At 36.1% G+C, this 22,021-nt stretch overlaps 1 protein-coding gene and 1 long non-coding RNA gene across 9 annotated transcripts in view; one reads left to right on the top strand and one right to left on the bottom strand.

Moving 5' to 3' along the window:
- LOC127471825 (uncharacterized) overlaps positions 1-18,125 on the top strand; it is a 26,756-nt gene extending 8,631 nt beyond the window's left edge. For 2 of the 4 annotated variants that reach the window (XR_007904770.1, XR_007904767.1), the window contains exons 2-3: positions 13,953-14,033; positions 14,990-18,125. This is a non-coding gene — a long non-coding RNA (uncharacterized LOC127471825). Of the gene's footprint in view, positions 1-3,535; positions 3,603-8,853; positions 9,017-13,952; positions 14,034-14,989 lie in introns of all 4 variants that reach the window. The other 2 variants (XR_007904769.1, XR_007904768.1) reach the window with 2 other exon arrangements.
- NT5C3A (5'-nucleotidase, cytosolic IIIA) overlaps positions 1-22,021 on the bottom strand; it is a 27,067-nt gene extending 5,046 nt beyond the window's left edge. Inside the window, exons 1-4 of one of the 5 annotated variants that reach the window (XM_051789164.1) lie at positions 21,767-22,021; positions 7,181-7,287; positions 822-920; positions 287-356 (exon numbers count right to left, since the gene is read on the bottom strand). In XM_051789164.1, coding sequence (XP_051645124.1) covers positions 287-356; positions 822-920; positions 7,181-7,287; positions 21,767-21,878 — 388 coding nt within the window. In that variant the 5' untranslated portion in view covers positions 21,879-22,021. Of the gene's footprint in view, positions 1-286; positions 357-821; positions 921-4,576; positions 4,628-7,180; positions 7,288-21,740 lie in introns of those variants that run through there. The other 4 variants (XM_051789166.1, XM_051789167.1, XM_051789165.1 and 1 more) reach the window with 4 other exon arrangements.

Here is a 22,021-nt window from a genome sequence, read left to right as displayed (position 1 = left end):
AAGTCAACCTTACCACATATAGCCATTAACATCTTAGAGTTCAAAACTTAATGCTTTAATTGTGAACAACATCTGATTTTAATTCACACAGATTTTCATTAATATATATATATACACATAAAAACACATACACTAGAATTTTTCTTCATTAGAATGTACAGGTCAGGTAACAAGTCAACAGAAAATCCCATATGTTAGGGAATAAATTGGACAGAAAATTAAAATATGGGAAAAACTAAAAGGAGTGAACAAACCAATCTGTATTAAAAAAAAAAAAAGTACTCACTATGACAAGTTGGACATCTTTTTCCATTGTAGGAAAATCTACTTAATGTCATATCAAAATCTGTAATAATCTATTTAAGGAAAGAAAAAGCAAAACTGTCTTACAATGTGGAGGGACAAAATAAAGAATGGCTAGAAATTCTGAACGATCAACAATAGCTGCAGCTGAGTAGCATGTGTGCCACAGAAACCTCCCTATTCTATTGAGCCATTGTAATGCAAGCTAGCATATCCCAGAAGAGTAACTTTTTCTAACAAAACTGTTTATTTCATTTCTTTGGTCAAAATATTTCCTGAAATTACTAAGCTTCTATGTTTATGTCATTTACTTATCTAGAGTCTGGCTGAATTACAGTTGATTCAACAAGGACTATTAAAAGATTTCACATGCCTAAGTTCTGGAGATATCTTGAAGGTTGACTTCTGCTTTATATATATATATATATATATATACACATACTTAAATTTTTTGGCATACAGCAACAATCCCACAGTTGCTTTTATTCCAAACTGGTTACACCTTCTACTATCTTTACCTGAAGTTTGGCAGCTCCACCTTTGATGAGGCCACAAATAATCTCCTCTACTCTCCCTGGGTCCTTAATATGGACAGTCTTCTTCTGAAATTCTGGCATCTATGGAGAGTAAGAACAAAGACATAAACAGTAAGAAGAAGCAGAAAATACTCTGGAGGTATTAACTGATGACTCTACACACTTCTGTTTACTTTCAACATCTGTTTTAATTTCCTTTCCCAGTATCAAATTATTCAATAAGTTGATACTCATAGAAAAGCGTTTAATTAATAATTATATATGTGGGAAATAAGGGACATGTATGGAAACAGGACAAAAGTGCGCATCTTGGGGTTCAATATGTCACTGGGAGATGGTGAATCTTAAAACTAACTCTTTGTGCAATTAATATGCCCTTAAAGTCCCAACAGAGATCAAGAAGACAGACTGTTTTTAGACATCCATTTTTTCCTTGAAAATGCTGTGTCAACCGAGTACTCCAACCCAAGGCTGTACAGTAATTCCTGCTCCCTAGCCAGTCCAACCATCATTACATTATCTATTCCTCTGCACACTTTTGAAATAACACATGCTATCACATCACATATCCCTTTTGAATGAAGTATATTTCTTGAATATGATAAATACATGTGGTGTAAAAAACCCCCCAAACCAAACCCCTCCACAAAACAACCTCCCCAAACAAGCTTACCAACCCCCCCAAGCCCTTGCTTACTCTGAAAGTTTATCTTCAACCTTGCAGAAATGGTAAAAGAACTACTTATTTACAAAAATCTCCCAATGTAGCATGCATTTCCATCCTTTAGAATCATGTTTGGACCTATTCTAAAGCAAAGGCATCAGACATTTGCAATCTGTCTACACGGGCATTTATGAGTAGCAAACTTTATTTTCTGTCAACAGAACTTCAGACATGACAAAGTGCTAGGAATTACATTTTTAGCACTCTGATCATTCAGCTTTTCTTTTCATATAGCTAGCATGTAATTTTTGCTGCAATGAGCTGATTAAAAAAAAAAAAAAGATAAAAAGGGGGTAGCTGCTATTTCCAGCAACATTTCTGGACCCAGAGTTCTTCTATCACCAACTATTAGTAAGTCATGCAGCACTCTTTCTCCCTGCTCTTGATGCTGCTAAGTCTTTTGTTTATTAGTAATAGCCAACTTGAAGCCAAATTGCAATTTGGTTATCATTTAAGAAAAAGATGGCATTTTAAACTATTGCAAACAGTGTGTTACCAGTGCTACGGTAAGAATGATTCAAGTTCAGCTGGTAATGAGCAAATGTTCTTCAAAATTACTCCTAGGTAGAAACAGGTAGTTGTACAAAGTGCTAAATTTTACACTTAATTTTGCTGGATTGTATCTTTTCTTCCATATCAGTGCTCCTATCTTTCAATATAACAAATAATTCTAATCCCCAGTGTGCTTACTGCTACTTTCTGGCTGATATCCTCAAAAACACTACTGAAAACAGAAAATAGAAATCCTTCTAGAATTCTGAGTTTCTGATAAATTTCCAAGGTTTTCCAGCCACTCGAAAAGTTTCACCTATACCAGAGTATCTTATCGAAAATTCTAAAGTCATGACAGGGTATTCACTACTTCTTTGCTTCATAAATCTCCTAAAGAAACAAAGTGGATTCATTTCACTTAGTTTAGAAGAATTGACATTTTCCTTTGCCATCCTATGGCACAGACATTTTCTCTAGAAGTGGTTCCTCCTAAGCCAAGATTGTTGTTCCCTGCGTGGTTGCAGTGCTTTGCTACTACTTGTATTTAGCACAGCAAATTCACAAAAGGTACATTAGGACTGACTTTCAGCTATCACCTACATGCCAGGCTAGGAGTCATTGAGAGAACTGAGTGTTAACAAGAAATAAAATTCCTAAAAAATATCCATTAAAGCATTTGCTAATCTTTCAAGATATACCTTTACAAAGCATTAATAGATATTTATTCACAATTAGCAGCAGATCTAGCTTCACAAAATAATTTATTAATAATCTGTGACTCTTTAAAGGTGTTTTATGGTATTTCTTTTCTATGTTATATGGTGCTGGTAAACAAAAGCAAGCTTACCCCTTGTGCACGTACAACATTCTTTATAATGAAAGATAAAGCAATTTGGCTGCATTAGGTAATTTTTTTACTGTATATTACCTAATCTAATTCCTTTAACTTTCAGCAAATTATATGTGTATTTTTAGATTTGGAATGCAAAAATTAAACAACGTGAAATCTAAATGCGTGCTTTTCTAAGAAGCAGTTCAAGCATTATTTGGTTCACTTAGATACTAAGCAACAGATTTCCTAATATAACTAATTTAAACAGATGTTGAGGGAGATGGAGCGATCAGAGGAAGAGATTGTACGAGGAAAGATGGATTGTTTGGTACTGTTTCATTTCAGGTACTGTTTCACTTCAGACAGAGCCCTTTCGTAAGCTTCTGAAACAACCCGAGGAAAAATCTTGGTAAACACTTCAGTAGATCATGTTAAACAAGAGATTGCTTAAGATTTTAAGTATGATGAAAGCTTCCTGCTTTGATGTTGAAAACTGATACTCCTACTCAAGATCAGTTTATAAGGTTAATTTATCTCCAGGACACTTTTCATTTTTACACAAGAATTGATGTCAGTTGATGCGTTTTTTAATTTAGGAGGGGGAAGTCTTCTGCAGCAATTATAACCCAGACAATTTCTGTCTCACAGGCACTTTCACAGAAAAACCAAGTCTTCATTACAGATGCGGCATCTGATAAAGCCTCAGATAAATATGGTTAGTCAAAATAGCCCCTTTCCTCAATACTAGTTCCTTGTATTAATATTTGCAACTCAACAGTAAGCAGCGATTCTTTTATTTAGTCTTCACCATTATTATAGTAGAAGTAAATGAAACTGTCTAATAGAAGTCTAAACAAACTGCAGTCACCAGTTTTCTGGCAAACTGTCTCAAACTTCATCGTTTTACACTTCTGCCCAGTCTACCTGTTGTTTCATTGTTGCATATTTGCCATTCTTCACAGTTGAAAGAGAAAAGCAGATTCTAGTTGGAAAGAACTGGTAAGACAGGTGAAAGAACAAAGGGTGAAAAAAATGCTAATAAGAAAAGTTCAGTCAATTTGATAAAATTTGTGTTTCTATTTATAGTTTAAGAAAACTCTAGGAGTCAACTCAATATACACATAAAAGGCCCCAAAATCTGATGCACTAGTTGATTGGGAAGAACAGCCAAACAAAAATCTCCACAGCACCTAGTGAAGTCAAGAAAGCTTTTCAGAATGAGGAGCTTCCACATACAGAACTAAAACTACATAAGCACAGGAAAAAGAATTCATATTTCATTCTTACATCTGAAAGTACCTCATATTGAATGATTAAATGCCCCTATGTATTCTGTCATTTTATGAAAGTGTGAGAAGAGTTTTGCTTTCTTACCAAGGACATCTATATGCTACTGAAATAGCACAGAGGCTGGTATCTCTTAAAACACATGTTAAAAGGTGACAACTCCCAAAGGTAGTTTGTGGTTGGCATATACACTGGCCACAAAGACATTTAAATTTCTAGTCTCTGACATTTTTAATGAGCCTTTGAAAGAAGGAAGGAGAACAAAACTGAAAAAGATTATTTCAAAGGTTGAGCTTAGTTGGACTTACAAAAAGGAAAAAATGATCTGCTTGTTTGTGACAGCAGGTAACTGGAATAAGGATGCAGGAAATTATTTTGTAGCTAACAATGTTATAGTCATACCTTGAGGAATGAACAGTAATGGATTCACGCAGGTTTGGAAATCTCCCAGTCCTACAAACCACAGAATGCATCATTTTACAACCAGGATAGTTTTGAAAATTACAAGTCTATTTAGTACATGAGACATGCATCTGTGTAGCTGGGTTTAATAAAGTATTTGCTGTAAAGACCCTATTGAATTCTAGTTTTGAAATGAAGTTTCTTATATACAACTGGATAACAGAAGTGCAAAACAGAAGTGCAAATGGAACTGCTTTTATATTGTATCCAGGTGCTGCTTAATATATACGTTGTTTTCTTAGTATGTGAGACGGCCTGGATCTAAGTGTCAGTTTGATTATAAAACAAGAGCTGGTGATAAGACCTGTCATTCATTTTAGTGATCTAAGTGAATTTACAGCTGCCACAGCAAACATTTCCAATCAGGTATCCCAGGAAATGAATAACTGATTGCGTGCATAGGGAGTAATGTCATATTCTGGAATTAGGATTATACTGAATTTCTGACTCTACTGAGTGTTGGAGGTAAAGCAGTTACTTCCATCCCCCTATCCAGTAAAACAAGTCTCTATGATTAAAACAAAAAATAGAAAAAAAATTAAAAATAATGTCAAATAAAGAACTTGATATAAAGGATCAGTGTGGGACCTTCTGTTGTTTTCACTGTCAGTAATTTTAAGTTGGGAAGGATGAGTTGATGAATGACTTGCTATCTTAACTACATAGAGATATGGCTCATTTCACAATCAAATCTAGACACATAACCTGAAATATTACTAGTAATAACTAAAACTGTAGGAGGTTGTCATCATAAGTCTGCTAAGCAATGCTTTGACGAAGGACATAAAACACTGGAGCAGAGTATTTTTATATTGATACCCTGTAAGCTTACACTACTTGGCAAATACGAAGTTTTCTTATTTTACAAAGACTCATCTAGTATGGAAGCCTCCCAAAAATCACTGTGAAGAAAACACCCTGAATTATGGGTGGATAAAATTTTAAGGGAACTTCTCTATAAATCTCAATGATAGATAGAATACGAGTCAGGAATTGTGAATCATAGTAAGAACTGTTCTCACACTTACAAATGTATTAAAGTATTCCATAAAATTTCAGCTGACCATAATGTCACATAAGTGATACAACAATATCATTTAGCTGTAATGCTATTGACAGTATGGGAATTTCAAGTATCACAAAATTTCTGTTTTTCTACTTTGTTGGTAAACCTGCCTTAGACTAGACTAGCTTCCAAATATGTTATCTTTTGATACAGAGGACACACATGGGTGCGCTGGCAAGGAGAGGGAACTATCAGTGTTATTTCTGAACACAGAAAATGCAAATCAAAGTGATAAAATGGATAGGATTCAATTATTTGTAAATTTTATTTCTAGTCTATGCTGACAATTTCCACATAAATGACTATAAACCAAGAATAAATTTATTTTGTGAACTGCAGATGCCCAGTGCCAAGGTCTGAGACTAGCTATCACATATACTCACTTAAGGACATATTCCAAAAAAGGCAGGGCATGGCATTAGTGATAACCATGAAATTTGATACCCAGAAGTTAGAGAAAATTGATTTTAGTGTTCTTGGTGGAAGAAAGTAACAGTCTGGTGAAATTATAAAGAAAAGGAGCACATTCCTTGATTTACATATTATTTTCCACTCCCATTTTTTTTCTATTATTGCAGAACATTATTTACTCTAGAAAACAAAGCTTTCTAAAAAAAACTTCTAAAAAATACATACAAGCTTCTTCATGTAACTTCTGCTATTTGCACTGTATGAGTTGCAAGAAGCAGGAGAGCCGTTACAAAACCCACAGAACAAGAGTGTGTGTATCTCTTCCACCATATGTAAAAGCTCATATACGTATAAAGCAAGATTGGCTTTAATTCAGACTGTTTGAATTTTGTTCCATTAGTGCAGTAGAGGTTTCTCCTAGCAGCCCCAGTAGTAGGCTTAAGTTTTAGACAGGAACATCAAAAGCTACGGGACATGAGTGTAGTCACATCAGTCACTCCATTATGTGCAGCTAGTCAGAAGAAATGCACTACTGATTGTGTGCTCCGCTAGCATAACCTGAGCTCAGGACAAACACTTAAAATTTATAATTACCAAAACCATAATACATTTTATATTCATATGCTGCAAGCTCAAACACGGTAAGAAGTCCTTAGTAACTAGTAATTACCAAATGACTATTTTAGTAGTTATGTCAAGAAAGAGCCTTAGGATGACTTGTCTAAAAACTAAATAGGCAAAGTTATTATGTGAATGAAACAACGGAACATTGAGCATCTTCACAGGTGCTTGATAACATGCTATGAGAAAACTAGATATCCAGCACAGGTTATATGAAATAACTTGAAGTGGCTTCACTGCCTAAGCTATTTTAAGACATGGAATAGGATGCATACTAAAAATGATTTTTCCTATTTTATTTATTTACATCTTTTTTATACTTTACATGCTGGATTCTGATACTTAGTTTGCAAAAAAAACCCAACCAATTAAAAAAAATCTGGAGAGAGCGCTTTCACAGAAAACATGACAACAGTGTTTGCTCTTGTGCTTTTAAAGGAGAGTACCTGTGCGTTGAGCTTAGGGCACTCCTGATTCTTCTGTCCTTGATTTTGTCCTACTGCAACAGCATAGGTGGCAAGCAGAGTCCAGAGATGCAGGGCTTGCATGCAGGCTGCCAACAAAAACCAACCAAATCCTTTTAAGAATTGGTCTGCTATATTTTGTGATCTTTCTATTCCTGCTGTATAGAAATAAAAGCTGACATGCATGGTACATAGTGACATCACTCTGAAAATACCAACACTTAAGAATGCTCTGATACATATTTAAAAGTAGAGGAACATTTAAGCTGAATTAACCTATTCAATTAAAACTGTATATTTATTCCTTTAGTGCTGTTGCTAATTCTGTGCTATCAAATTTTTAATATAAAAATACAGTTTGTCACAGTAAACAACTGCAAGTAAGCCCTCAGCTCACAACCTTGGCTTAAAAATGCAGGCAAGAAGACAGTCGGCACTGTTGACAGAAGATGTGCACACTTACCAGAGGGTTTTGCAGGAGCAGCTGCAGAAGCAAAAGAAAATTCCTCTTGCTTGAGAAACACTAATATAGCAGCACAGGGTGCAGTTGAGGGCGTTTCCAAATACAGCCTGACTAATCCCCGTGCAAAACCCCAGGGTCCTGTGACGCACGTCAGCAATGCACAGCAGTTTGTTATGCTCAGCAGTACAGCCCGACGGGCTTACAGATCAGCTGGTTCACCAACAACAAAACCTTTGACCTTCACAGAATGAACAGCTTTCATGGATGCAGCAGGCAAATTTAGGCTGCTCTTGTTTTTCAAAGCAGAAGTTGACTGCTTTGTTACTTTTTAAACCTTTTATAAAATTTTTGCAAGTATTTTAGGATTTCCTGTTGCAGAGTGCCACAAATTTCCTACAGCTCAGTGATATGCTCTCATTAATGTTTACTAGGTATCACACATTTATTTATGTAGAAGAAGCAAATGAATTAATTAATCTTTGTTTTGGCTGTAAATATCTGTATGATACTGAACTAGGAAATCAAGGAGCCTTGTTTGTCAGGATTTTTGAAAGACAAGGCGACTCAACCTGCTTTCAGAAGTTTGTCATTAGGCATGTTGCCTGATCAAAGACCGTAACTAGGTGACACAGAAGACGGATTAAAAGAAATATTTTTTAGCGTGAGAGGATGAAGGAAGTATTGTCTAATCATATTTCATACTCTGAAGTTGTGTAAATGCTTGAAAGTGTCACATGAAGTTAACTCTTGCTATAGCAACAGCGCAAGCTTCTCTGTATCACCCCATAACTCATGTTCAACCTCAGGTTCATGATCACTGTTTCTGGCTGCCAGAATGAACCACAAACATCAGGCCAATTCATATCATCAAACATCAGGCCATCAGTGTGAGCAGTGTGATCATCAGAACTGAAGCAAGGGCAGGTTAGTAGTGTAGCACATACAAAACCTCTATTGCTACGAAAAAAACGCACAACAGCAGGACTCTAGAAATTCATTAGTTATGAAAATTTCCTTCTAAGGAGGATGTGCTGTTCTTCTACATTAAAGAAGCCCAAAAATTCAACAGGTTTTTTTCTGAATGGTACAGTGGATCTGTATGTTTTGTGTCTACATTCCAACTGTAGGTCAGTATGTACTCTATTAGAATTCCTCAGTGTATCTGGCCTACAGTGTACTTTCATTTTTTTAGTGGTGTTCTCTCTGTTTTGACCCAACAAGACAACTAGTGAATACTTCAGCTGATACAAAACATGCAACTTTTGTCAACACTCATCCTCTTAGAATTGAACAAGATCCCCTCAAATGTACATGTTAAGTCTGCTGCATCCTGAAGCAGCAAAACCATTTGAAAGGTATGTTCAAAATATAACATAATCCTTGCAAAGGCTATATTCAGTAAATTGAACTTACCTGGCACTGACATTTGCCAGGATTCCTAGCTCCTATTAATCCACTTGTTAAAGCATTTGTACACTGCTGTAGAAGGTACCATACAGGGAATATTACCTTTTATAGTATTTTATTATAGTTAGCATGCTTTTCATTAATATTTTTATAATAATGTTTGGGAAACATATGTATAATGCGATATCTTGAATAAATATGAATAATTTGCACAACAAAAAGTTGTAGTTTATGTCAGTGCTGGATTTCTAATTTAAAAAAACGCTTGTGAATAATGAAGTAAAATATGCTAGCTAGATGAATCACGTAGTTCAGGGAACTTATACATTCAGTTTGCAAAGTAACTGCTTTTGGGATTTTATATATTTCAAAGGTGACACCGGGACTGATATATAGATGCATCTTGTGAACCTGATTGATTAGACTTTGGTGGGTTGTGGAGCTGGCTTGTTGATATTCTGGCACTTCTCAGATGTGATTCAGTGAGAAAATGAATTCTAATGTTGTCAAGAATTTAAAGAAAATTAGCGTGCTTTTTATGAAAGTCAGGGAACTGAGAAAAAGGAGGTTTCTTATTTTATTTGATTAAATTTAAATACAATTCCAGATTGAAAAAAAAAGAATTACAGAAATTAATTCCAGCTCTTGCAGACTGTTTTTGAGTATACCAGACTAAATAGAAAGCATTTCACATAAATTATTACAGTTTCAGTGAAAGAGCTAGAGAATGACGTGAGCAAAATTTATGTAAACATTAATGCAGCCAACACCTAATTCTTAGAAAAACAGCTTCTGTATCTCTATCAATAATGTACTTTCACTTTAATGAAATTGTCATATATGAAACTCCTCGTCTACAAAACAAGGAAAACTGTCTTTTCAACTGCAAGAAACCTTTGTGTCAAACACTTCAATTACAACAGCTCCTACTAACCATGTTCTGTTACTACTGATTTAAGTCAGTTGAGTTTTTGTTTACAGTGTTTAACTTCTGGTAAGAGATGAATTAAAATTGCCACTAATTTTTTAAAGAGAGAAAAACAAACTCCAGCATGACATTTCTACTCTTTGAAATATGGAAGGTCATTTAAATATATTTTAAGATCCACGAACTAAAGAGGTATAGCTATGTCAACAGACAGGTTCTATTTTAACCTTTTCTCTTTGGCTGAGGGCCATATCTCAACTACAGAATATTCTACACAGAAAAAGAGAGAGAGGTAAAAAAGAACAGCACTTAAAACATTAGGTAATTTGTCATTCATGTAAGACTGGGAAAAAGTTCAACTTTATATGCTGGTGTGTTAGATGAGCCTGGTGTGCAGAGATTCAGGATACTCTCAAAGAATATGAAACACTGCAAGTTTTAGTCTAAAGTAAAGAAAAACTGGTTTTACCGGTCCTTACACACCCTTGCCCTAAGTTGCATCTATTTGTGGAAAGACATTAACAGAGCACAGGTAAGTTACCTAAGAAAGTTAGGTAACTTACCTTAACTGTTTTTTTAAGTAAAAAATTGAATACTTCAACTAAACTGACATCAGCTTTTAAAGATGAAGAAAGAGGACATAGTTAGGAGTAATTTCTGCTCATTAGAATATTTGCTACAAAATTTAGAGGTGACTGAAACCTGTCTGCAGTGTAAACATTAACTGGAGTCTTTTTGTGAGCTTACTACCTTTTATTCCTCTCTAGTGACCCTACTACAACTGAACAAATTTGAATATATCCCCATATTTTTCGTATATTGCTCAGCTTTACTTAAGCAATACCTTGCTTTATAGTAGGGATCAATTTTAAATATTAAAGAACTGTATTTGTTATCTAATTCTGCTTTTGTAGGAAGTTTACTTAGTACTCATTTTCCAAAGCAGTCTACTTGATATAATCTTACAAGACAAGGAAAGCTACCTGAACCTTAGTATACTCAGATACCAAAACCAAGCAGAAGAAAGGAACCAACACAAGCCAACTGTATTCAAACATGATTATTATTCATGCCCTAGTGAACTGAGTTAATGAGCAGCATGCTGGTTCCAGGAATAGCTTTTGATATTTGTGACAATTACAAGGAAAGTAAGATAAATGCTCAGTTTGATGAAGCTGGGGTACATAAAGATTTAGAAGGTTGTCTTGCAAGAAGGTTGGATACTACATATTTTTTCCAGTAAATGTTTAGTGTAAAAAAACCCATACTAGCCATATTTGCAATTGGTATGATGCAATACAGAAAAATTACTTGTATATTAAAGTGTATGTCTTTATAGAGATGATTTGTGAGGAGTATGATTCTTCAAAAAGAAGAGCTTGAATAGCACATCCTATAGAAAAGTGCTAAGGACATATCAAAGACTTAATTCATTAAACTGTGATAAATCCAGAGAAGATATATGCTAAGAAGGTGAAGGTTTTAACCTGAATGGTAATATTATTATAATATATATATATATATATATAACAAAACATATTTAACAATTTTTTTTTTGATAGAGATTTTCTGGATCTGATCAGAGATCCATCTTTCTTTACAATACATGAGAAAACTGGTGATCATCTAAAAGTCTGACCATTTATGGCTGTATTGAACACTAAGTTATTAGTGCTGACACATACAGTTGAATGTATACAGAACAGCTAAACTTTTTAAGCATTTTTTCTTGTTGTATTTAATTCATCTCTCTGATGAGAGAATAAAAGATACTGCAGCATCATTGTCCCTTATGCACCTTCCTCTCATGCTTACAAAACCACTCCAAAGGCAGCAATCTCTGCTGGTGATAAATCAACAGACATTTTGACTTTTACAAGAAAGCAGGAGTGAAGGTAAGCCAAACACATTGCTGACTTGGTATCTTGAATTACAGGTAACAGAACGTAGGGTAAGAGGTTTTGATGGACTTACACATTATTTTTCAAACACAGGTATTGTTACACATCACAAAACTCAGAAAGAACTGTAACAACTGTGGCAATAGAAGTTAACGCTTCATGCAACATTTCAACTTCTCTGTAGAAGTCTATGAAGAACTAATAGTAACTAAGGCCTGAATTTCCAGTATTTTATGTGATCTCCTCCTGTCACTCATTAGTCCAGGTCAAAACTTAGTCTGAGAGAATATAGGGGGTACAGAACATACAGAACCAGTACTACAGGTTCCGGGATGAATGAATACAGCTCCAGAGGGCCATCTTTTTTTCTCTGATTATATATGTTAGGGGAATCACCTCATCTCTGTGCTTAGTTCCTATTCCCTCACTTTGGAGAGAATGAACCTTTTTAACTAGCAGGTTAAAAAGGAAGTTATGTATTGTTTAGTAATCAGTGAGTATCTATCTTGGAAATATCACTCTATAAGTGACATCCTACTTAGCAAAAATTTAATCTGATTAGCTTCATTGTTTCTCTCCTGCCCTTGCAAAAAAAGAAGAGAATATAAGCACCAAAATTGAAAGAAGAAATCAAGGTTGTGACACTCACTCAATGCAGGACAGAAGAAAACTGAGGCTTTTTTCTTGGCCTTCATAGTTTTATTTCACTGGTGCCTTTTCCTACCAATACTCTCTGGATAGTCCCCTTTATAATTCCATTACGAACCTCCAGCTTAAATACCAAATGCAGTTCTGGGTTCTTTACCTTACAGGCAATAGAGCAGAACTGGAAAAGGCCCTGAGAAGGGAGAATAATTTGCTTTTCCTGATAGTGTTTAATTGCAAGTATCTTATTTTTTTACCCCATCCTTCCTTTTTCTTGCCAGTTCTTCTTCTGAGAGCACAGATACAGAAAATTCATTTTGACAAATAAGAATTTTTTAATTGGAGCGGTAGTCTCGTTTTCCTATGGCACTGCTACGGAGCGTGTTGGAGTCTGGCTGTTTGAAAGATCCACTTCTCTCATGTTACACAGAATCTAACACTTACTTACATAATGCTTACAGGTGAGGCTGCTAATCCTTCCTCAAAATATCTAGGCAAAAAGTGCAGAATTCTAAGAACTGGCAGTATGTAAATATACTGTGGTATGTTTACAAATTCTTAATTAGCTATCAGGTGTACAAAAGCTCACCTTGCATAATAATGTAATTTTGATGAGCTATACTATTTTCCCCAAAATTGTACATTTGCATGTATACTTTTTATAACTAAATACCCTTATATATCTATATGCACATGCACTGAAAGAACTTAAACAAATGCTTGTTTCCTTGGAAGTTTCCCACATAAAGCTATCTTGAATGGAATTTGCATTAAGCCCACAGCTTGGACTGAAGCAGTTGCTGCTGATTCTCTTCTTCTCTTATCTACTTCTAAGAAAAAAACCACATCTGCTTAGATTTTTTTTCACTAAGCCTAAGAATGCTGTATCTAGATCAAATAAACTCTGACCCTTGAATAGTGGAGTTGTGGGACTCGGTTTGAAAGCAAAGTCAGCAGGACAAAGTTTAATCTACAATGCATTACCAGACACTACAATTCTCATAGAAGACTGTAGTGCTAATATAATATTTCCATTAAATTACACATTGAGACTAATGAAGTTTTTAACTGTTGGGTTCTCTTTGAGTACAGATCCTTCTTTAAAGTTCTTGTAAAAAATAATCGGTTAAGTCTAAAGATGAAATACAGCTACCACAGACTTTTAAAGGTAACAGGCATGAGGGATTGTGGTGCCTCCATGCCTCATTGTTTTATGGGTGTTTCTCACTGCTGGATCCATTCAAAGATGCAATTGGATGCTCCTGATTTCTTGTACTTGCCTTCTAGAATCGATAAACCACGTGTGCAAAAACCAACCTGTAGTAATACTACCACTACTATACTTTGCACTTTACTACTGCTAATGTGTTAATATGCTACTGCTTCATGCTAATTTCTAATTTCTTTCAGTTCACGTGCCATTTTTCCATGGTAACATGCAGACCAAACCGAGGCTGATACATGTTGCAAAGGCAAATGCAGTTCACAACAGTAAGTGCTACATCAGTAACTGCTGAATGTAAAAACTACATTTTTAGTCTGAGAACTAGTAAGTTTCCAGCAAAGAGGGAAAAGCTTTAAAGGAACAGGGTTAATGGTACATTTCAATCATATTCATTCTGTCAGCATTAAGGTGGACCAAAGCAAACTCTTAGGTAAAAAAAACTAAACCGTTAATAAACTTGGATTATTTCAGTGATCCAATTTGCAAAGCAGACAAACAGATACTTATATAAGGGTGCAGAAAGGAAGCTACAGCTAATAAGTGGGAAACAAGTAAGAACAAGTAGATTTGAACAGGAATCTTGGTGGCTCAAGAAGTCTGAAAGTCTATATTCAGACACTTAATGAATCTTCAGTGCCCAAGTCTGGGCTTTGCCCCAGCCCTTTAAAAATAAAATAAAATTACAAATTAAATAAATTAACTCTTTTTTTAAAGGTTGATATATATGAAACTAGAAGTCACATTTCCTTCTAGCAATAGGTATTATTTCCATAATTTATAGAAGTGTTATTAAAAATTATTTTTGTAAATATTGTCTGAGACAAGTCAGTGCAGTTCTGTATTCTTTTGTGGCATTGGTGAATGAAAATAATATAGTTACTTTTAGTATCTAAAAATGGCATCTTCTTTGACTTATGTGCTGTGACCTTAAATATATGTCCACTTACACTGAAAAATGTCTCTTTTTTTAACATTCAAACAAAGCACTCTATCGATACTAGGATTAGCCAAATTAAAAAAAATCCAGTAGACTTCTAATGAACATTGATTTTTTTCTTGAACAGTCAGAAACTCCACACAAATAACCTAAGATAGAGGTGACTAACAAAACAACCATGGATTCCAACTTAATGGTACAGTGCCAGTCAAGCTGCTGAATGATAAACATGGGACTAAAAAATTTGCCTACTGCAATCATCATAGGTTCTCTGATGTTTTACAGCAGCTGACCACTGGTGATTGAAGACTTTTGGATAGGAGAACATGACTGACATCCAGCAACTGGTCAACATAACTGCTATGTGAAGATCTCTGCCCTAGGAAGAAACAGGCACTACAGATCAACTGCTGCACAGTAATGTGACTGCAAGAAGGCCAGAGGAAAAGTTAGACCTCATGCTCTAACTTTTATTTTCCACACCCTCCACAATAGTATACTTACACAACTATCTTGCCCAGCCTTATCTGACCTTATATCTCTGCACAGTGGTTAGGAAAGGAGGCCGGGAAGAAGAGTTGTGAGCTATTCCTGCCTCTCAGTTGCACTTAGCATGTGATGGGATCTGCCAAATTTCACTGCTGAGCATCTGACAGGCAGCAGAGACAGAGCTGCTAGTCTGGGCTCTCTGCATGCAGGAGCAGTTCAGTTGTACTGAACTCTCAGGCAGTGGCCAAGAAATGCCAGTCGCGGGATTCCTTAAAGGGCAATGTCCCTCATCCACCTCAGAGACCGGCCGGGACAGCTGAGCCCCGGTTCGCACCACCGCCACCTGCTGCTCGGCGCTGTCCGATGCAGCTCAGCCAGCGAAAATTCACATCTTGAAAATTAATTACCGTCTGACAAACGCACCAAAATACAGCAGTAAAATTTAACACTCTGCTTATTTTCTAATATTTTCCCTTAATGTCTCTCCAAGAATTACTCTTTACAGTAGCTGAAGAGTATACTGTACTGTACTTGCACAAAATACACTTGCATGCACACATGCAGGGAAGAAGCGTGGCTGATGGCTTGAAGGCTAGTAACATAAACTGGAACTAGCCAGCATAGAAAAGAATATGTATTTTGCGTTATGTTACTCATGCTAGTGAAAACAGGTAAAAAGAAGCTGTTGGGTTTGTTTGTTTGTTGTTTTTTAAAGGAAATATCTTCCAAAGTTCAGGCATTTTCAACTTTCCAGAATTACACAAATTGCGATGTTTTTACATTTACAGCTCCATTGCTATTGAATTTATAGCTCCTCCTATCTATAAATGCATGGATCCATACCCTGGGTCTCTTTAATACCTATATTGATCAATTTAGCTATATTTTATAAAAGCTGACAGTTTCTGTTAACTCAAGACTGAATGGTACGATTGGAATGCTATGCAACTTTGATTTGTAATATGAAAAGATTTGCAATGATATGTGTATTCAGATAACTAAAAAAAACTTATTACTGCTTATATTGTTTGACAGTTAAAGGTAACATGTTTAATACTTGCAGTATTTGCTATTGGTCTTAAGCTGTAAAAAGTTTAATGGAACACATGCCATTATATCTCAACCAACAACCACAAGTTATCAGAAGGAGGAGAAAAATCACTTAAAAATATGACTTAACACATACCGAGCACTTATTAGAAGGTAAATATATTCCAGAGCAGAGTGATTCATTGAAAGATTGCTTTTCTGTTTTGGAGAAAGACTTTATACAAAAGATAAAAGAAAGCAGCAAACAAACTCTTCTGAGCCCATACTTACAATATATATTATAGCCTGACATGGCTTATACTTACTACTTGGGGCTCAGTTTTCACATATAGATCATCATGTTTTTGAGAACTGTTGGAAGTAGGATAAATGAGTCCTAAGGAAACTAATGCAGAATTACAGATTTAATTGATCTTCCCATACCTATTCCTTGTAGGAATGTATGTTTCAAGATCTGCTGAATTAAATAAAAAAAACCCAAGGCAGCAGCAATTTCAGAAAATTAAAACCTACTTCTGAAACAGAAAGTTGAATTGTAGGATCAGCTTATTATATTAATTAAGTGAAATATTAGTATGTACATAATCTGTATAATAGACAACTTTTTTATTCTTAACAATTAGAGGAGAAAACACTGGCATTGAGTCAATTTTTATTCTCCAAGGACCCACATTTTTTAAATTTCCAAATGAATTATTTTACAGCGAGAATAAAAAACTATTACTAGTATGTAGGTTGTATCAACGTGTATTGTGCTTAAGGTTTTTCTGTTCCATGTAAACTTGTTCTACAAGCCACATTCTAGGTGGCTATTATGCAAGGTGGCTTATATTAGGCACACATATTATGCATTCTCTAAGTGGCATATATTATTATTATCTCTGCAAACTACCTGTGGGCACCACAACCTTGTTTTAGTAATTGGTGTCTATCACTGTCAATGTGTATTCCTACTGAGGAATACAGTCTAAACAAAAACCAAGTTTTATAGAAATATTTATATGGCATCTCCAGTGGTCATATCAGATTTAACTTGGTTTAAAAATGTTAAAAATATTCTAAAAATTATTCTAATACGCTAGTCACTAGTAATATAAGGGCTCTCAGTCACATGTTAATAGGTAGGGGCAGTATTATATTTCAGCAGTTCTTTTCACTACTTAGGTTTATTTCACAGCACCATTCTTTTTGAACAGCATTATTCCCATGTGGAACACATCACTGGATAGCTCTCAAGGTCACATTTCAAATATTATCACTGCAATACTCAGACAGTGACCATGTCCTGCAGTGGTATCTTTAGAGACAGTCCATTTTCCTTCTGTTCCCCTTTTGTTGATTCCAGTTTACTCAGGCTCAAACTCTTCATCTTTGTACAGGCAAAAGTCCGTATGAAGGAGTTTCAAACACTAACCATTTAGATTCTCTAATATGTATGCTACACACTGCATGCTCCTCTACTTTATCCTCCACCTGGAGGTCAACCTGCTGGAGTAAGGTCGCAGTTACTATAACAACTAGTTACAAGCAACAAGGTAAGAATAAAGAAGTAAAGTGGTGTGTGATTGCTGCCAGTTGTAAGGGTCTGTATCCGTCATCTGCGGCACAAATGCTCTTATGCCCTTTGAAACAAGAACCTAGTCTCACCAGAGACTGGTGAGTAAAAGAAAGTAATCATAACAAAAAAAAACAAACCTGCCACATAAACCCTGTAACAGTCTTAGTCACAGAATTTGTTCCTTTATTTCTTAGGGAAGCAGATAAATAGCAGTTACCTCTCTTCTTATTCGTTTACTTATTTCTCTCCAAGTAAACTCTAATAATGCAAAAATCCATGCATTTCTTTTCCTCCCCTAACACAATAAAATGAAAACTGCCCAGAGACATTTAAGAATGGGTGATTGAAACGTTTCCTGTAAACTCAGACATTGCTTTTAAGTTGATTTTTAATTTGTTGTTGCTGTAACTTGATACAAAGTCTCTTTTTGGTGTAATTACATCCCCTCACTTCAGGGCGAGAACAGAGAAATAAACAAATGTAACTAATCTCTTCCCAGTTTTCTGGAAAAGAAACCTGGGAGAGGAAGCCTCAGTTTAAGGTATTCTGCTATTCTGTTTTCAACCAGCTCTATTATGTTTCTCATCCCTATAAGAGAAATGCAATAAAAAGCCCCAAAATTAAAGAGTGAGGAATAAGCTGCTGAAAAAACCCCAGGGTTCTAACACCTTTGTGTATGAAACAGGAAACAGAAAATACTGTTACTTCATTAAGAAGTTTTTCTTATATTAACCTCATATTTCAATTAACATAGGCTATTCCTTACAGGTGAGTGTTTTTGAAAGTCTCAGGCAACATTTTCCACTCTAGTTAGCGAACACCTGTTTTGTGCTTAACTGCTCAAACTGCTTTGCAAAAGGTAATCACGAAACTGAAGTCTATTGTCAGTACAACTATTTGCTATACCAGAATCCACAACTTCACTGAAAACTTGTCTGAGACCTGAAAAATCCAAAAGACTGAATGTCATTGCAAGGTTTAATCTCTTTTTAAAGTAGACATGAAACATTATCTAAAAAGTTACTTTCAGAATCTAATTAATTATCAACCATCCTTTTAAATTAAAGTTAGCAACCTTGCAGATAACTTTTGCCTTCACCTGACTATGGGAACACTTAGGATAATTTCACAGAATTGGCAATTTGGCTGTGCAAAGTAATACACAAGGCTTTGAGAGATGGTTGTTTCTTAACACACCGAGTAGAACTTCATGTGACTGGCTCTATATTTACTATTAATGCCTCTGTTACTTCAGAAGTGGAGCTGAAGTAACTCTGTCTACATTCATGAGTGCCTAAGGGAAACTCCCTGTTTGCAAACTACAGATGGTTGATGAAGACACAATATTAACACTTTAATTTCAAACTTAAACCTTTTCTTTCATATAAGATGCAGTAATTTTAAGGTGTTTTCATTAAGATTAAATTTGTGTAACAGGCTAGCTACTGTGCTAAGGAAATCATCCACTGAAATGTGAGCTAGACATTTAAGAATTTCTTGACTTTTATTATTGAGCAAGGAAACATAGTTACTCTTTTCTACAATGATTGAAAATCCTTTCTACTTTTCTTCACATCAAACATTCTTGGCATCATAATCCCTGATACTTTCTTGTCTTACAGATATTCTATTTGATTTGGAAAAGTCACTGTCTTTTTAGCATTTAAAGACAGCTATAAGTAATTTTTAACTTACATTTATATTAATCTAATTTCATTTAAATTAAAAAAAAGTAAAAAAAAAATTGCTGTAATTAATTATAATGAAAAAAAATTTCATTATTATGCGAGAATTCAGATAACTAAAGTGTAAACTGGCCTGCTCCCTACTGATTTTGATAAAAGTTATATAGCAAGGTAATTCTGAGTCTAATGTGAGTATAAAACCAAAGTGCAATGTTCCCTGAAGAAAACTTAAACCAAAAAAATCTGCTGAAAATACAAGAAGAATCCTGTAATTTTAATCTAACACGGAAGATCCGCCTCATGTATTAGAAAATATACATTTCAATAAAACAGTATTGTTCCTCACCACTACTCTAACCTAGCTAAATACAGACTGGAAAACAGCACTTTCTCCCCACAGCTCATAGAAAGGTCTCTCTTGAGATAAAATAAAACTGATACAGTGTCCTGTAAATGAAAGATGTTGAATGAAATCTACACTGGTGGGTAAAACTATTTCAGGAAGCTTCTCACAATGCAGCATATTCAAATAAAACATGCAAACACATTTTTGCCCTTATCTGACAAACTAAACTCCTGAGTATAAAAGTTACATAACTATTTCACTTACTTTGAAGAAATTGCACAGGCTGAACACATGTGTCTACTGAAAATACTACTTATGAAAGAAGACTTGCATCTTCAGAACTGAAGGTATTTGTTAGCTCAGGAAGCTACCAACTTGAATACTGGCTGACATGCTCGCTTGTTAAGTGAGCAGATAGTACTAATATGTTGCATCCAACTGAAGAAAAAGGTTTCTGCATGAGAAAGCTGACATGCGTTCAACAAGTTTAACATTTTCCTTGCAATTTAAAGCTGAGAAAAGTTCTGATCATAAAAGCAAAATTTTTGGAAGTATCTCTTTAGGATCACAGATTTGTGTCCAACAACAGTGCTCTGAAAATGTTATCTGAAGTACATACTTTAGAAATTCACTTACCAGAAATCAGTTTAGCATTGGCCTAACATTTTTTCCCCTATCAAAAGCAAAATCTTTGCAACAAAGATAAAAGTTTAGCTCTTCCCCGCCAAAACACCACTTAAACATTCTACAGAGAGTTAATATAAACACGTCTTCAGCAATTATTAGGCACTTTCTGAACTACAGTTCGAATCAGGTATTGTGAATAGGAGTCAGTGAAACTATTGGGTCTGCCTTTTGAGTGCTCATGTGATCAGGCTTTTAGATGTTGCTATTTTATTGTTCACATAACTAAAAAGTAAGTTTTAGCACTACAGTACTACCTGTTGTAAATGGGCTCAGAGAAACTAAAAAGTAATGCACCTGCCTCCAAACTGCTGAATGACATGACTGATGACTAGAAACAATATCTTTTTCAACAGTAAGAACGATGACTCTATAATTAGCAAAAACTCACAGCGGAATTCTTCCTTGGACCCACGTTATCATAAACTGCACTGTATGAATTCCGCTGGCAAGTGTGGCAACGTATGGCCAAGATAGTAGTCAGGCAGCTCACAATTTACATACACAATCCTAGCTCTTAGCAAAACATGTTTCCACGTGTAATTAAAGAAACCATAAATCTGAGCGTTTAGTAAAGTTTTGCAGGGGAGAGCACAAAAGATACATTGGCCAACACCAACCGATTTGATGGTTTCAGTTCAGTTCTTCAGCACAGTGGTGTACAAATCGCTAATTTTGAAGGATTTCCACATGATCAGCATGTTGTCCAAACTAAGACCGTTTACCATCCAGTTATGGATATTTAGCAGATATTTAAACAGTACCCTAAATAACAAGTTTAACCAGGGCAGTAGAGAGCGAGCGAGCTCCATCTTCCTTTTATAGTAACCGTGAGCAGGCAGTGCTTCCCAGTTTCAACAGATGGTTGGACACGTGCGTGTGCACGTCCCAATTTTCTTTTAAGCAAGTTACAAGCAGGCTTTAAAACCACCACTAAGACCCACAGGTACATATGTATCCCATGGGCCGGAGAGGACAGGCCAGGAGGGAGCACTTTCCACGCTAGTGGGTCACGCTGTGGTGGAACCGCAGGTGCTCTTGCGTCCATCCTCTGTCCTTACAGAAATCCAAAACCGGGCACAACATCCCCCCTCTGCCCCTTCAGATATCCCTTCAGGATATCCGCCTGTCCCCGCGGGAGCGGCCGTAGGGAGCCGCCGGCCGCAGGACAAGTCGAAGGAGAAGGGCATGCGGCCGAGGGGCTCTCGGCCTCTTACCACGTACCATCTCGATGATCTTGGTCTTCTTACCCGTCTTCTTCTTCATGGTGAAGATGTACTGCGCCAGCACCACCCCGCCCACCAGCGCGCACACGCTGGCGCTCGCCATCGCTCCCATCTTGGCCACGGCGGTCCTGTCCATGGTAGTGGTTCCCGAGAGCCGCGGGGGGAAGCGCGTCCGTGGATGAAGGAGCGGGACCCCGGCGCGTCCCCACAGACCGCCGGGTCGGCAACGACCGCGCCACACGCGCCGCGCCGCCCCGGCCCCGCGCCGGCCGTACCACA

The sequence above is a fragment of the Manacus candei genome, unplaced genomic scaffold, assembly GCF_025592945.1.
Source record: "Manacus candei isolate 608988 ecotype Guabito, Panama unplaced genomic scaffold, ASM2559294v1 h1tg000026l, whole genome shotgun sequence".
Lineage (NCBI taxonomy): Eukaryota > Metazoa > Chordata > Aves > Passeriformes > Pipridae > Manacus > Manacus candei.
The sequence above is the reverse complement of the archived record's forward strand: the minus strand, read 5'-3'. Positions and strand labels throughout refer to the sequence as shown.